This window comes from Danio rerio, chromosome 12 (assembly GCF_049306965.1).
Source record: "Danio rerio strain Tuebingen ecotype United States chromosome 12, GRCz12tu, whole genome shotgun sequence".
Lineage (NCBI taxonomy): Eukaryota > Metazoa > Chordata > Actinopteri > Cypriniformes > Danionidae > Danio > Danio rerio.
In genome coordinates this window covers 4,297,522-4,311,737 of record NC_133187.1, presented here as the reverse complement: position 1 = coordinate 4,311,737, position 14,216 = coordinate 4,297,522, and the positions used below count along the sequence as shown (strand labels likewise).

At 37.0% G+C, this 14,216-nt stretch overlaps 1 protein-coding gene across 10 annotated transcripts in view; it reads left to right on the top strand.

The window, feature by feature from the left end:
- The window catches only part of taok2b (TAO kinase 2b), a 58,057-nt gene that overhangs the window by 12,755 nt on the left and 31,086 nt on the right, over nucleotides 1-14,216 (top strand). For all 10 annotated transcript variants that reach the window (XR_012387790.1, XR_012387788.1, XR_012387787.1 and 7 more), the window contains exons 4-11: nucleotides 3,405-3,506; nucleotides 3,721-3,766; nucleotides 5,630-5,726; nucleotides 7,172-7,285; nucleotides 7,418-7,509; nucleotides 9,455-9,548; nucleotides 12,278-12,359; nucleotides 12,452-12,619. Coding sequence is in view for 6 of the 10 variants with exons in the window: in XM_009306405.5 (XP_009304680.2) it covers nucleotides 3,405-3,506; nucleotides 3,721-3,766; nucleotides 5,630-5,726; nucleotides 7,172-7,285; nucleotides 7,418-7,509; nucleotides 9,455-9,548; nucleotides 12,278-12,359; nucleotides 12,452-12,619 (795 nt within the window). In the remaining 4 variants the exon portion in view is untranslated. The remainder of the gene's footprint in view (nucleotides 1-3,404; nucleotides 3,507-3,720; nucleotides 3,767-5,629; nucleotides 5,727-7,171; nucleotides 7,286-7,417; nucleotides 7,510-9,454; nucleotides 9,549-12,277; nucleotides 12,360-12,451; nucleotides 12,620-14,216) is intronic.

The following is a 14,216-nucleotide window of genomic DNA, read 5'->3' as shown; positions in this document are numbered from 1 at the left end:
TCGGAAGTACCGCTGAAAGCTTCCACCATCCTCGAGGAGTTGATGAGCTCACAGAGCACCTCTGAAAGGATCTAGTGGACTCAGACATGGCGCCGAATACATCTATGCTGTTTTTCAGCCTTCCTAAAGCACTTAAAGCACAGCTGCTCTCTTCATTATGTCCATGTTATCCATTTCGCAACAAAACTAGACAGTCCTCACAGTCCTATGCCGATCCTTCTCCTCTCTCTGCTCCCGATGCTTTTCTGTCAGTACTCTCTACTGTCCTTGCATAAATATACCACGATTTCATAGTAATGTGATTACTGCTCTAAAATATATTCTTTTTAAATGTCTGGGTAAAAAAAAAAAAAAAAATTCCGTTTGAAAACAATTTTTTTTTCTTTGTTTTTTTTGAAAGATTTAAAATTTTATTTATAATTTTTTGCAGCAGTAAATTGTTCAAATAAATCGACTTCTGCTGTCTTTATTAGTTTAAAAAACACAAATTTCTTTAAAAAAAAAAAAAAAAAAAAAAAATTTTAAAACCTTGACTTTTCCAAACCGCGGTATACCTGAAAAAAGTTATCCTAATCCCATGCCTACTGCATACTAAATTACACAATAATTAAATTAAACAAATAAAATCAACAGAACAATGCTAAAAATGAAAGAATTGGTTTTCAATGGAGTCTAATAGTATTAAAATTCAACAATCAAATGTAAAATAACGCTACAGACTAAAACTTGCCCTGCCTCCGAGCTCTTTTGATTGGTCCACCACTGTGAGCTGCAGTATGTGTGAAAGTTGAAGATCATTTAACTTAACAAAGCATGTAAAAATGCAGCGCTCACTTTCATGGCACTTCAAAAGATGTGAACATAATGGTCAAACACGTCAGTCAAGCATGTGTTTACATTAAAAAACAATAGAAAAGTAGTGCATTGGAAGGGAAAACCGCATTCTGTCTGAACAGCCTTTTAATAAGGGTATAACATCTCTACACTGGATTCTAAACAGACACTGACCGGCCTTACGGCTGTGAAAAGATGACTATACATAGTGTACCAGAATCCTGCTGTGAGAAATTTCGAACAACATGCAGGTGGCTTTATGTAAGAGCAAGATGATGGCTTAGTTCCAAAAAAAATAAATAAATAAATGTAGCTGCCTACCTGAGAAGTGTTTTTAGGCATCGTCGATAGGTTTCTGACACAAAGGATGTTCTAAAGTGTTGGCAGACTGATTATAGTGCCTTCAGTTTTGATGCGGATACTGTGTGTACAGCCAAGTGCAAAAAATAAAAGGTACTACAATAGGCTGTGTTTTTACTTTGTGCAGTAAAATATGCATGAAACCATTGGCCATTTGTTAAAAAGAAAAAAAAAAAACATATTTATATATTAGCCAAAAACTTATTGTGTTAAGTTAGCCTTTTCAGTGTCTGTGGTCAGTCCAGTACATTTAATACATTAATTTGCATATTACCAACATTATTGCGTCCAACCGTTTACAGCCTACGGTTAATAAAGGGGTATTTATATTTGCACTTTGCTTTAAATACGCATGTCAATTTAGTTAAATGTATCGTTGTTTGAATACAGTATATTAATGTAGATGTACAATGAATTTGCTGTAATCTCTGAGACATTAGTTCAGAAACTGGTGTGACTAAAATCTCAGAATAAATGGTTAAATTGTTACATTTAAAACAAAGAAGCAGATCGGTTTGACTGTACCATAGAAATACCTCACGCTCTCCGTCTTTTTAAATTTTGTCACTAGGGTGTCTGAAAAGTTGCTTAATATAGTGACAAAAGGCCACATTTACACTGCACTGTTCAAGTGACTCAATTCCGAATAATTATAATTTTTTTGGCCCTCTTATGTGGCACAGATCGGATATGCCCATGTATGTGTAAGCAGGAACAAATCAAATGGATTCCGATTTACTCAAATCAGATTCAGGCCTTGTTCATATGTGGAATTTTTTTCCGATATGAATCGGATCTGTGTTCTCATGTCTGCAGTGTAAGCAGGTAGATTGGATTTTCACCTGTCAATAGCCCCTTTCACACATACAGACCTTTCCGGAAAATTGCTGGCAATTTTCCGGAAAGGTTGTATGTGTGAACAGGTCCTTTTTGAAAATACCGGTAAATTCGTTCTGGCTATTTTCCGGAAAGAGAAGTTGTAACATTACCGGCAATTTGCCGGAATGCTGCGCTGTGTGAATGCAGAAGGAAGATTCCCGTAATAAGCGCGTGCACGTCTAGAACGTGCTGACGTGAGACGTCTGCTTTAGCCAATCAGAACAGTCAGACGCGTTTACGTCCGCGCGGTTTATGAGAGTAAAAGCCTTTGAATATTTTTGCAGACACATTTAGCTGCTAGAAGTTAGTCAGATCACGTTTATATGTTCTTCTTAATGCCAACTGTGTAAATAATCATCGATGAGATGCTTATGATAAGCCGTTGTTTGTTTACCTTCAAGCTTTGCGTGTGCCTGTGAAACAGCCTGTGAGCGCCTGCACACGCACATACGGATGTCACTCCCCCACTTCGATTTAATCACCGGTGACGGTGTTGTAGCGTGCAAGTGTCTGCTTTTATATTTGGTGTCTGTTTCTTTCACTTCGGTTAATCTGTTTGTCTACTTCTGCATTTTAATTTGTACTTTAATTACACTTAACCTGGAAAGTAGAATAGATACTGTATAAAAGCATACAAACGTACTTCCAGTTATAGATTGTCGGATTAATGCTACCATTCGGCACAAATCTATTATAAATATCTCCTTTTTGGCTGTTCTTTCTGTGAAGGAGTTTCTGTCGAAGTCCAGCGCAGACTTGTCTTCTCGTCGGCTAGTAATGCTATGTCTTATTGCACAACAATTATCATGATATTTGGCAAAGGTCAAAGGGAGGAATTAATGTTTTGTATGCTATAGTGGTGTTTCCCTAGTGGTGTGACGTAGAAACTATCAATTGTTTGATGAGACTCCAAGCCGTATAGAGTTTAATGAATAGCTTTCTTATGAGATTACAGTTTAATGCTGGTCATTTCTAGACCAGTGTGTTTTTTGAGTTAACATGCGGCCCTGCTTTGCTTTTTGTATAGATTGGCACCGTTGGCAAGTTCCGTTCTTTGCAAGTCCCGGCATTGTATTCAAATTATGCAAATAACACAGCTCTCTGGCCAAAATAAACGGTTGTCTCATTTAAACGGCGGAAAAGCACTCCCTTCACTGTACCACAGAACTCTAGAATGCAAAGTGCCACGCTACGCCTCATTTGCAATCCCACCGCACCACATTTGAAAGGAACACACACTTTCTTTTTGTCATTACGCACACTGATCAGAAACGCAGCGATTGAACTGAAGGCCTGCAGAAACGTTCATTGTTCTCTCGTTCCTCTTGCAGAAATGGCAGGATATTATCAAAGAGGTGAAGTTCCTTCAAAAGCTGCGGCACCCCAACACTGTGGAGTATAGAGGCTGCTACCTGCGCGAACACACAGCATGGGTGAGTGTTTCAGTGTGTGGGAGGAAGGCCGAGCGCTTTGCTTAAGCCTCGTTCAGGGAAGAGAATGTTCTGACCCGCTAACACTGTTTCCATTTACCACAATAGCAGCGCTACATGCGCCACTTGCTAACAGCAATTATACCTTTTCTTTACCTCCACCTTGCCTGTTCTGTGTCTGTTACTCATTGATCGTCCTGTCCTACTTCTCTTGTAGCTGGTGATGGAGTACTGTTTGGGCTCTGCCTCGGATTTGCTGGAGGGTGAGTTTTCTGCAAGCTTGTAAACATTCAAGACTCAGGTATACTTTAAATGAAATAGAAAAAAAACTAAATTAGCCTGACTTCAAACTAAATGAAGCATGTTTTGAGGTAGTTTCGGCACCAAAGCAAGCTTTTAGGGGGAAGTTTGTTTTGGTCACAAACACCTTTGAGCTGCCATTGGTCCATGATGTTTGTGCAATCAGTGGGTGTGTCCTGAAACTCTGCCTTCTTTGATGTGCTTCGCATCCACTCAGGGTCAGACATGAGAAAAACATCCAAAACAACAACATTAAGATGGCAACACGAATAAACTGTAGAGTCAAGTAGCAGAGCTGGTACAGATATATCTGCACCTGTACTATTTGCTCGCAGAAAGATTTTACAGACTCTGAGTCACACACCAGACGATAACCACAAGTGTCTCGTAGAATCTGATTAAGTTCTAAACCTTTTTATGTTTACATTTTGCAGACTTTTTTGTCCAAAAATGACTTGCAATTAGGGAGGCATTTAGAGATTTTAATGAACTATTAGTACTCGGAGGTTCAATTCTGGCACCTCTCCTATTCAACCGCTCCCACTGAGCAATAATGAGAGAACCAAATGTCTTACCACAGCTATGCTGATGCCACTCAGATCTACTTAGCCTTACTTCTTAATGCCTCATTCACACGGGGCGTCAGCATCAACGCTTCCCATTCACTTTGAACAGGTGACGTCAGGCATTGCCGAATTGCATTGTGGATCCGTCGGCGCCGCTTCAGTAGTAATGCTCGCTGCAGAATTTGGGACTTTCTCAGCTTTTAAAGCGCTGACAGAGGCGTCAGCCGATCAGATCACTGAAAGCAAATACACCAGCTCAGACAGTAGCCCATTGCTGACTGATTTCATTGGCTGACGCTGTTTTGACGATCGCGTCAGCCCCAACTTCAGACACGCCCTGACGCTGTAGCCCTCTGTGAATGCACCATAATGACTTCAGCCTCATTGACACCCTCTGCCAATGCTTTGATGAAATTACCAGTTGGATGTGCCAAAACTTTCTTCAGTTAACCAGAGAGAAAACTGAAGTCATTGCGTTTGGGAACAGAGATGAGGTTCTCAAGCTAAATGCGTACCTTGGCTCTAGGGGTCAAACAGCAGAAAATAAGGTCAAGAACCTTGATGTGATTCTAGTGTCACATCTGAGTTTTAATAGTCATGTCAAAGCAGTAACTAAATCAGCTTACTATCATCTCAGAAAGATTGCAAGAATTAGATGCTTTGTTTCCAGAAGAAAAACTTGTTCATGCTTTTATCAGCAGCAGTGTGGATTACTGTAGTGGCCTCCTCACTGGCCTTCCCAAAAACAGACAGTTTCAGCTGTTTCACTGGCTCCCAGTTACATTCAGAATAGATTCTAAAGTATTATTACGTGTCTATAAATCACTAAAGTGATGCAAGTGTGCAAAACTGGTGGTTTGTCAAGCCCACTCACCTGTGTGACACACACAGTTTTTTTCCATTCAGTGTCTGTCCACAGCAAATAGAAAGCAATGTGGCATATTGCACTGATACTCCTCACTGGAGAAAGCTATTCTTCTCTCACTGCCACTATTATTGGTGTGTTTAGGAGTCTACTCATGCGGCGTGACACATTTATAACCCCACCTACTGCAGTGCGGGGGTGTGGGAAGGTTTGAAAACAGTATATCGTCACTCAGCCTTTTCAAACTTCTTTTTGACCTCAAATGATGTACAATAAAGGACTTTGTTTGAAGTATACCGTGGCCTTTAAAGTTGGTCAGATGCAGAAGGGAAGAACATTTGTAGTTTGCAGAAGCAGGAACAACATTCTCTTTTTTTTTCTTCCCCTTTTTTCAGTGCACAAGAAACCATTACAGGAAGTGGAGATAGCAGCAATTACCCATGGTGCATTGCAGGGCTTGGTGTACCTCCACTCGCACAACATGATTCACAGGTACAGAGCTGTGTGATTGAATTAATTAAAAGGGTTCGTACAGGGGCTTGAAATCTTTGCAAAGCTTGAATTTTTTAACCTGCTACTTTCAAAGTTTGAACAGTGTTTAGGTTTCAGATAAAGTACATGAAACTGCTTGAAAATTAAATAAAAAAAAACTTAAAGTAAATCTTAAGAAGGAAATTAAGTGTTGGGAAACATGCCATCAGAAATATTCCCTTGAATACTATACTATACTATAGAAAATTTTAACAAATGACATCCGGTATAATATGAAGAAGTAGTATTTAAATCATACCTGTCAACATTGGGATGTGAAAGTAAGGGATATGCCTACCATAATAAGGGATTCCCCCGACCCCCTTTTAAGAATCCCCAAATTACTAAATAAACCTGTTTCATTATAAAAAAACAGTTAAATAGTCAGTAATATGTTTTATCATTATTATTATTTACAAAAGAAAAAATGAATAGTGTACATCAGCAGCAAATAAATTAGCAAACAGTTCAGCTTATTAAAATTAATAGCTATTATAATGAAATTGAATCAAATCTCATTAGCCGTTTCTTCACTGTATAATTAACACATGCTGATTAAAGAGCAACGAATTAATGATTAATTTAGATTTTTTTCATTTGATTACAGTTAAATAACCAGTGTCACTTTAAAAATGCGCACACCTAACAATATAATGAAGGCATTCGACTGCTTTCCTAACTGTTTATGCTCATTTAGGACGAAATTACCTGTGTTTGAAAAAAAAACTCACCAAGATCAACATCTTTAGATATTAATATTATTTATTATGTGTATATGTTTGTTTAAACAAGCACCCAAAACCCAGACTTTTGCTCCGCTTCAAATCACGACTAAAGAATCCGTTTGGGAAACGGCGTCTATTTATCAGTATGGAGCACGTCAGCTGACAGTCACGCACTGCTATATGACTGTTTTGATGATTGCATATGAACGGGATACGACACTTGTAATGAAAAGAAAGGAATTGCGCCGTTTTTATTTATTTCAAAGTGTTTTCGTGCCTAAACAAAGCGAAAGTACAGAACAGACTCACATTTAGGAGCAAGGGGCGGCCCCTTGTGGTTCGGCGGTATGGATTGCTTATAGGGAGGCTCGACTCTTTAATGTTTATTTGCCACCCTTCAGAGAAAGACGGGAGAAATACGGGAAAATATCTTTATGGGATCATAGCGGGATAGAACTGTAAAATACGGTAGAATCCCAGGAAAAACGGGAGTGTTGGCAGGTATGATTGAAATGTGTAATTTGTCACTTGTAAAGTGTTGAATTTGCACATAAAAAGTGCTTAAATCTGACTTTAGAAAAGGTGTAAGATTCATGATTCTGTTAACGCAAGCACATTTTGTTGCATTGCCTTGTGTATGAAAAGATCCTAAGAAGAAATTATTCCTTTTTTTTGTCATAGGGATGTGAAAGCAGGGAACATCTTACTGACAGAGCCTGGCCAGGTCAAACTGGGAGACTTCGGATCCGCCTCCATAGTTGCTCCAGCCAACTCATTTGTGGGCACACCTTACTGGTAGAAAAACACTGTCTATTCATTACAACACCTTACACAGAGCAGAAATAGACTCTTTATTAATAACCTTTTATTTCATGTGGTAAAGCGTTAGATTGATGATGCAATTATGGAGTTGTGCTGTGTTTTCAGGATGGCTCCAGAGGTAATTCTCGCCATGGATGAAGGACAGTATGATGGGAAGGTTGACGTGTGGTCACTCGGCATCACCTGCATAGAGCTTGGTGAGTCATTTCTATAATGCGCCTAAAGTCAAAACAGTAGCTGTTTTTTCATCCAAAGATGCTAATTTCTTTATGCGCAAAACATTTTTGTAAAACATTTGCGAATAAGGCAGCGGTTTTATCCAATGAGTTAAAGAGAGACAAATAACACTCAGAGAATTATGTGCTAGAATAAGGAGGGGGGAGTGTTTTACCTTTTTTTCATTAGGAGAAGAGTGTTGCTACTAGGGATGCAACAGTACAGTTAGCCTACGGTTCAATACATACCTCGGTTTTTTAACAAGGTTTTCGCTTTGGTTCTCATGGCTTGACACGTGTTTTTTCTTTTTTTATTCTATAGAGAATGGGAACAGTAAGAGGTTAAGGAGACAAAATAAAAACGATTTATTGCAATACTTATTTTGTTTTACTTAAAAGCCAAGAAAACTAGTTCCTGGTGTATTGTATAAAAAAAAAAAAGAACTCTGAAAAGTTCACAGCTGCCGGTAGCCCATGTACAAACTGGGGAACACAAATTCCTACACTTTGAAAATAAACATACATGTGAAGTTAATAAAGATAAATTGGCAATTTCAAATAAACATATTTGTACTTAAGTAAACAAAAAAGTAAACTTATCCATCTGCTTGTTAATGCAATTTTCTAATCAGCCAATTACATGGCAGCAACTCAACGCATTTAGGCATGTAGACATGGTCAAGACGATCTGCTGCAGTTCAAACTGAGCATCAGAATGGGGGTGATTTAAGTGACTTTGAACAAGCCATGCTAGTTAGTTCCAGATAGGCTGGTCTGAGTATTTCATAAACTGCTGATCTACTGGGATTTTCACGCACAACCATCTCTAGGGTTTACAGAGAATGGTCTGAAAAAGAGAAAGTATTCAGAGAGCGGCAGTACTGTGTGGGCACAAATGCCTTGTTGAGGTCAGAGGACAATGGCCAGACTGTTTCCAGCTGATAGAAAGGCAACAGTAACTCAAATAAGCACTCATTACAACCAAGGTCTGCAGGAGAGCATCTCTGAATGCACAACCTGTCCAACCTTGAGGCAGATGGGCTACAGCAGCAGAAGACCACACCGGGTGCCGCTCCTGTCAGCTAAGAACAGGAAACTGAGGCTACAATTCACACAGCCTCACCAAAACTGGACAATAGAAGATTGGAGAAACGATGTCTGCTCTGATGAGACTCCATTTCTGGTGTGACGTTCAGATGGTCGGGTCAGAATTTGGCCTCAACAACATGAACGCATGAATCCATCATGCCTTGTATCAACGGGTCAGGCTGGTGGTGGTGGTGTAATGGTGTGGGGGATATTTTTGTGGGTGGCCCATTAATACTAATTGAACATCGTGTCAACACCACAGCCTACCTGAGTATTGTTGTTGACCATGTCCATCCCTTTATGACCACAGTATACCCATCTTCTGATGGCTACTTCTAGCAGGATAATCTACCATGTCATAAAGCGCAAATCATCTCAGACTGGTTTCTTGAACATGACAGTGAGTTCACCGTACTTAAATGGCCTCCACAGTCATCAGATCTCAATCCAATAGAGCACCTTTGGGATATGTTGGAATGGGAGATTCACATCATGGATGTGCAGCAGACAAATTTGCAGCAACTGCGTGATGCCATCATGTCAATATAGAGCAAACTCTCAGGAATATTTCCAGTATTGAAAAGTGGGTCCAATCTGGTACTAGTAAGGTGTACCTAATAAAGTGGCCGGTGAGTGTATATATGTGTATGTGTAATTTAGTTGTGTATTTTATATGTTTTATTTTTATATACACAATATCTATACACTGTGATCACGCACACATTATGTAGAAGCAAACGTTTATTTTGGATGCCATTAATCGTTTGTCAGCACAGTTATATAATGACTGGAAGCCTTGCGTCTAACTGCTTGCTTGTTTCCTTTTCCTCTACTGTAGCGGAGAGAAAGCCTCCCTTGTTTAACATGAATGCTATGAGTGCCTTATACCACATCGCCCAGAACGAGAGCCCAGTCCTGCAGTCCAATCACTGGTAGGACACCAGAGGCGCTTCATTCACACTGTCAAAGATCTTCATGCTTTTTATGGTGTTTCCAAGGCAGCGCTTCCTTTATATTTTACAGACATTGCAGAAAATGAATCCTATAACCATTTTCTATCCTAAAGTAAAAATATATACAGTTGAAAAAACAGTAATATAATATCTAAAACAAAAAGATGTAGGTATGTGCATTACTGTTAATATTGTGTGTATTTAAGATCTGCAGCTTTTAAGGTGTTTTTATTATTGACTTGTGGATACAAGCTGTGGAACTGGGTGTTTTTGAGCAAAAACATATTTCACATTTTATTTATTTATTTAATAGAATTTAAGTTAAATCACAATAAGTATTTTTGTTGAACAAATGCCAAAAAAAAGTTTTTTTTACAATGCTTGATTCTACAGCAGATACTAAAGGTGGTTGTGTGGCAGCCGTCTGTGAATATAACCACCATCTAGTGGTAAAAATGAAGTAATAACATTTTTTTATAATCACACTTAATAAAAACAGTCTGCAGAAACACTTTGATTGGCATTTTCCCTTCGTATGTGTCATCAGAAGGGAAAGCCCCGCCCACTAGTGTCCCTTTTTTCTTCATTAGCATAGGACGTTAGTCTTGTTTTTAAATCTGCCACTATGCTGACAGGTAGACATTTGTAGCTCCGCCCTCTTTTGAAAAGATTTGAATTTAAAGCGACAGTCGCCAAAATGGCACAATTAGGATCAAAGCCTAAAAGGGGCCGTTTCAACGAGTTATAAAATATTATTTGTGTGCTATTTTGAGCTAAAACTTTACATACAAACTGATATCTGAGACCTATTTTACATCTTATAAAAAGGAGCATAATAGGTCTCCTTTAAGAATAAAAGTTATCTAAATTTAGAAAATTAAAGCAAAAATGCTTATTGAGTAAAAATTCTTACTGTGACAAAATGTGGATTATGAATAAGGACAGGTGTCCTTTTACCCCAGCTAAAAGACTATATGAAGACTATAACATAATAGAATAATGTAGTAAAAAATGCGCAAGAACCGAATTAAAGCCAGGCCTTAAAACAAATTAAAATGTCTTTTGTAATTATGCAAAGTATAATTTGAGAAGTAGCACAATAAGTAAGTTGTCATGATAGAGAGTAATTTTTCTGATGTCTGGCAATGTATTCTCTTTACTGATTTATCCCACAGCTTTAGAAGCAGCAATAAACAAAACAATAATAATACTTACAGTTGAAGTCAGAATTATTAGCCCCCCTTTGAATTTTTTTTTTTTTTTGTTTTCAAATATTTCCCAAATGATGTTCATCAAAACAAGGAAATTTCCACAGTATGTCTGATAATATTTTTTTCTTCTGGAGAAAGTCTTATTTGTTTTATTTTGACTAGATTATTAGCAGTTATAAATGTTTTAAAACCATTTTAAGGTCAAAATTATTAGCCCCTTTAAGCTATTTTTTTTTCAACTGTCTACAGAACAAACCATCATTAAACAATAACTTGCCTAATTACCCTAACCTGCCTAATTAACCTAATTAACCTGGTTAAGCCTTTAAATGTCACTTTAAGCTGTCAAGAAGTATCTTGAAAAATATCTAGTCAAATATTATTTACTGTTTTTCATAGCCAAGATAAAAGAAATCAGTTATAAAAGATGAGTTATTAAAACTATTATATTTAGAAAAATATTGAAAAAATCGTTAAACAGAAATTGGGGGGTAATAAACAGGGGGGCCAATAATTCTGACTTCAACTGTATATATAAGACTGCTATTTTGCCATCTAATTTTATTCAGATTGTTAATTTGATGGTTAAAGTCGGCGTGAAACAGAATTTGCTTTGACTTTTAATTCAGTATGTTGATGTAGTTTCAACTGAAATGCAATATTGAGTAGGAGGCGGGGTTTTCTTGTTTTGCATAATTCTCTCAGAGCAAACTAACGATTTATCACCCACCTTTAAATGCAACAAAAAAACGAAAAAATACTGATACTTATATAAAAGACCGCTATTTTGACCTCTAACTTTATTTAGATTGTTAACTTGGTCCTTAAAGTCAGCGTGACACAGAAGTTGCTAAGACTGATTTTAGTATTATAGTGTGTGCTTCCAACTGAAATGGAATATTCAGTAGGGGGCGGGGCTTTCTTTTTGCACATAATTCCCCCATGGTAAACTAACAATTTATCACCCACCTTTAAATGCAACAAATGAACGAAAAAATACTGATACTTGTATAAAAGACTGCTATTTTGACATCTAATTTGATTCCATTGCTGAGACTTTCATTTCAGTATGTTGATGTACTTCAAACTGAAACAAAATGTTGAGTAGGGGGCGGGGCTTTAATTTTGCGCATAATTTCCGTCATAGCAAACTAACGGTAAGAGAGGATAATAATATGCAGTTGCTATGAAAACGGGTTGATGTGAACACAACGACCACTACTTCAAAAGTGGAAACAAATATTCAGACTTTGATTGAAGATTACCAAAACAAACTAATTTATTCAGCGAATTAACTTGCACCGATTTATTATTCGTCTTAAGTATTACAATGTGAACAAAATAAACGTTGTATATTTTGATCTAATGTGGACTTAAAAGCTTTTAATCCACACAACCTGTATTAAATAGTCCTAACAGCATGGTGCCTTTTCTTAATATTTCACTACATTCGACTCATTCAACTTAATCTGCTTGTTTTGTTTCTTAACCTCTCAGGTCGGATTATTTCCGCAACTTCGTAGACTCTTGTCTGCAGAAGATCTCCCAGGACAGACCTACCTCTGATGTGCTGCTTAAAGTAAACGTCTTTCAGGAGCTTATTTTAGGACTTTCACAATGCGTGTTTGTTATTTCCGTGTTAAAACCAACCCCTCTGCTTTGCTTCTTCAGCATCACTTTCTGTGCCGCGAGCGTCCGGTGACGGTGGTGATGGATCTGATAGCGCGCACTAAAGACGCCGTGAGGGAGTTGGATAACCTGCAGTATCGCAAAATGAAGAAGATCCTCTTCCAGGAGACGCACAATGGGCCTGCCACCGAGGGCACGGAGGAGGAAGAGGTGGGGTAACCTTTAACTTATCCTGTTGTTGAATACATAAAAAAAGGAAATATTCTTTTCAGGATCAAACATCTTTAGTCGTACATGATCACTTCATCTGTTTACACTCCAGGAAAAGAGCTATATTTGGAAATATTAAATGCCGGGGAAACACTTTCAAGGTCCCATGACATTAAAATAAAAGAAAAATAAAAAAAAAAAATAAAAGAAAATTTGCTTTTATGAGATATACTTAAAATATATATATATATATATATATATATATATATATATATATATATATATATATATATGTATATATATATGTATATATATATATATATATATGTATGTATATATATATATATATATATATATATATATATATATATATATATATATATGTGTATGTATATATATATATATATATATATATATATATGTATATATATATATATATATATATATATATATATGTATATGTATATATATATATATATATATATATGTATGTATATATATATATATATATATATATATATATATATATATATATGTATATATGTGTGTGTGTGTGTGTGTGTATGTATATATATTAGGGATGTAACGGTATCAGAATTTCACGGTACGGTAATACCTCGGTATGAATGTCACGGTACGGTATTTATTGAATCATTTACAGGAAAAAACAAAACTTATGAAAATACTCCAAAAAAGTGCCAAAAGTGTCAATGACATACAAATTAGCCATCTATCTGTAAGCTTTGAAACAGGAACTTCAATTTTAATAACAAAAAATTATTAAACCATGTAAAAAAATAAAGTTTCAATTTAGTATTGTTGAAAACTCGTCACATTCAACATTTAATCACACTCAGCCCATCTACCCAGATCAGAGCTCTGCTAGTCGGACTTCTCATCAAGCATCTCCCGCTGGATCTAATCTCACTATTTATTAAACGGGATATTTCATTTATCTTGTTGTCTTTATCTAACGACATATTCCCTGACTTTGGGCATTGGAATCTATTACTTGTTCTCAGGTAACGTGTTTTGGCTGAGCGCAAAGATAAGTTAATGATTAATGTAAGCACGTACATGCTGTATATTGACTGATCGCTTGCCTTTATTTCCTATAATGTATAAACTTATTGTATGTTATACTTTTAAAATGGCCATTATCGATTCTTAAAACTGATACTCAGCAAAAGAGAGGCTGTGTTTCGTATTTTCACTGAAATTGAAAGGAGGCAGTTGTTATCGGCTCCGTTTTGTTATAAATATCTACACAGTGAAGATGACGCTCATCTTATGCAGCACGACGCCTCAACATGTCTGCTGTCTAAGTTGCTAATATTAAAATGAAAATAGGCAGTTCCTTAAATCATGTTTACATTTTATTGTTGAGAAAGTGAAACAACGAAGCCAGGGTGATGTGAATGAAGTTATAAAGTACACTGTTCCCTTTGAAGATTTACCCGTGTCCTCGGTATAGTCTGCTTTTCCATATCAAACTGAGAAGAAGAGACTGCAGCCTTGATCAAACTTGCGAAGTCTGAACTTACACGGAGAATGCATGACTTAACTGTGCGTGTTAGGCTACTTAATATTCAGGAAG